At 37.1% G+C, this 1,435-nt stretch overlaps 1 protein-coding gene across 1 annotated transcript in view; it reads left to right on the top strand.

The window, feature by feature from the left end:
* Positions 1-1,435, top strand: part of POLR3B (RNA polymerase III subunit B) — a 126,028-nt gene that overhangs the window by 14,831 nt on the left and 109,762 nt on the right. The window contains exons 3-4 of the mRNA XM_007449042.1: positions 1,040-1,096; positions 1,181-1,245. Coding sequence (XP_007449104.1) covers positions 1,040-1,096; positions 1,181-1,245 — 122 coding nt within the window. The remainder of the gene's footprint in view (positions 1-1,039; positions 1,097-1,180; positions 1,246-1,435) is intronic.

Below are 1,435 nucleotides of genomic sequence, written 5' to 3'. Positions count from 1 at the left end.
AGCGGTTCATGGGCTGCTGAGGGGTCTAGAAGGCATGCCTGCAAGAAATAGTGGAAGTGCCTGTTCAGCCTGGAAGTGAGAACGTGAAAGAGAGATGTGATCACTAAACAGACTGTGGTAGAGCAGGCATTTTCTCCAGAAAAGACAGTTAAGCCCAAGGGGTAGAAACTGTGGGAAGGCAGACTGCAGATCATTATAAGGGTGAATTTTTCCCCTAACAATCAGAACTATTTCATAATAGGATGGCTGCTTTGTGAGCCAGTGAGATCCTGAATAAGGAGGTGGAATTAAAGCAAAGGCCCTGTGATTATCTGTCTGTTGAGAGTGTTCTAGAAGTGTTGAACTAATTTTGTTTGAAGATTAATGTAAAATGATGAACATTACAGTCCTTTAAATCCTAAGACTGGATTCTATGTGTTTATCGTTTCAGTGTTTTTCATAGCGTTTTGTGCAGCCATACTGACTTCTGAGATGAAAGGAAGTCACTGCCAGCTGATCGATCTTAGGTCCCTGATGTTCACTCTGCTTCCAATTTTAAATGCAATTATTTTTGGTTTTCTTAGTAGAGATCCTTGTTTTTTCCCTTCATTCTTCTAAAAGTGATATGAAAGACAGATATGTGGAATTCATAAAACTGCTTACATAGGAGCAAGACAAGAAAGAAAATAGATGTTATTTGAAGGTTGAAGAGATGATGCTCAACTGTTGTATTTGTTTCTTGGATTTTTTTTGTAAATTCAAAGCATGTAGGGAAAATCCTGCCTTATTTGTTAGCTCATGGGGAGTCATTAGGTATATTCAGGTACTCATATCTTGAATTCCAAAGGTCAGATTGTTTTTCAGGGAGGAAAATTTGAGGGTGTTCTAGTAAGATGGAGGAGAGATGGAGTAAGGACACATAAATGTAAAGCTTTGCTAAGTAAAATTCATGGATTTTTTTTCTCACTTTGGTTTTGAGGAAAATTTATGGATCAGGTGAGATCCATTGTGTAATCTGCTATTTTGTTGCTAACCTGCTTTTTACTTTTTATCTGTTTAGGTGAAAGGCCTTGTGAAACAGCATATAGATTCATTTAACTATTTCATTAATGTAGAGGTAAGCATCAGATCTTGGAAAAGGATATGGTTAAGAATTAACTGGAAGCCAGAGTCTTTCCTCATGTTCCTCTTTCCCCTGCAGATAAAGAAAATAATGAAAGCCAATGAAAAGGTTACGAGTGATGCTGACCCCATGTGGTACTTAAAGTAAGGAATCAGCTACTCTTAATTTGCTATTTTGATTATGTCTAACTTTTTTATAGTGAATGTAGTTGCTGTCAAAACTCTTTTAACATAATTCACCCTTTATCTGTTTGATAGGAAGATATTTATCAAGTGCTTAATTTTTTTTTTTTTTTTTGCGGTACGCGGGCCTCTCACTGTTGTGGCCTCTCCC

This window comes from Lipotes vexillifer, unplaced genomic scaffold (genome assembly GCF_000442215.2).
Source record: "Lipotes vexillifer unplaced genomic scaffold, Lipotes_vexillifer_v1.1 scaffold1014, whole genome shotgun sequence".
NCBI lineage: Eukaryota > Metazoa > Chordata > Mammalia > Artiodactyla > Lipotidae > Lipotes > Lipotes vexillifer.
Note: the sequence above shows the minus strand (reverse complement) of the source record. Positions and strands in the feature narration are given on the sequence as shown.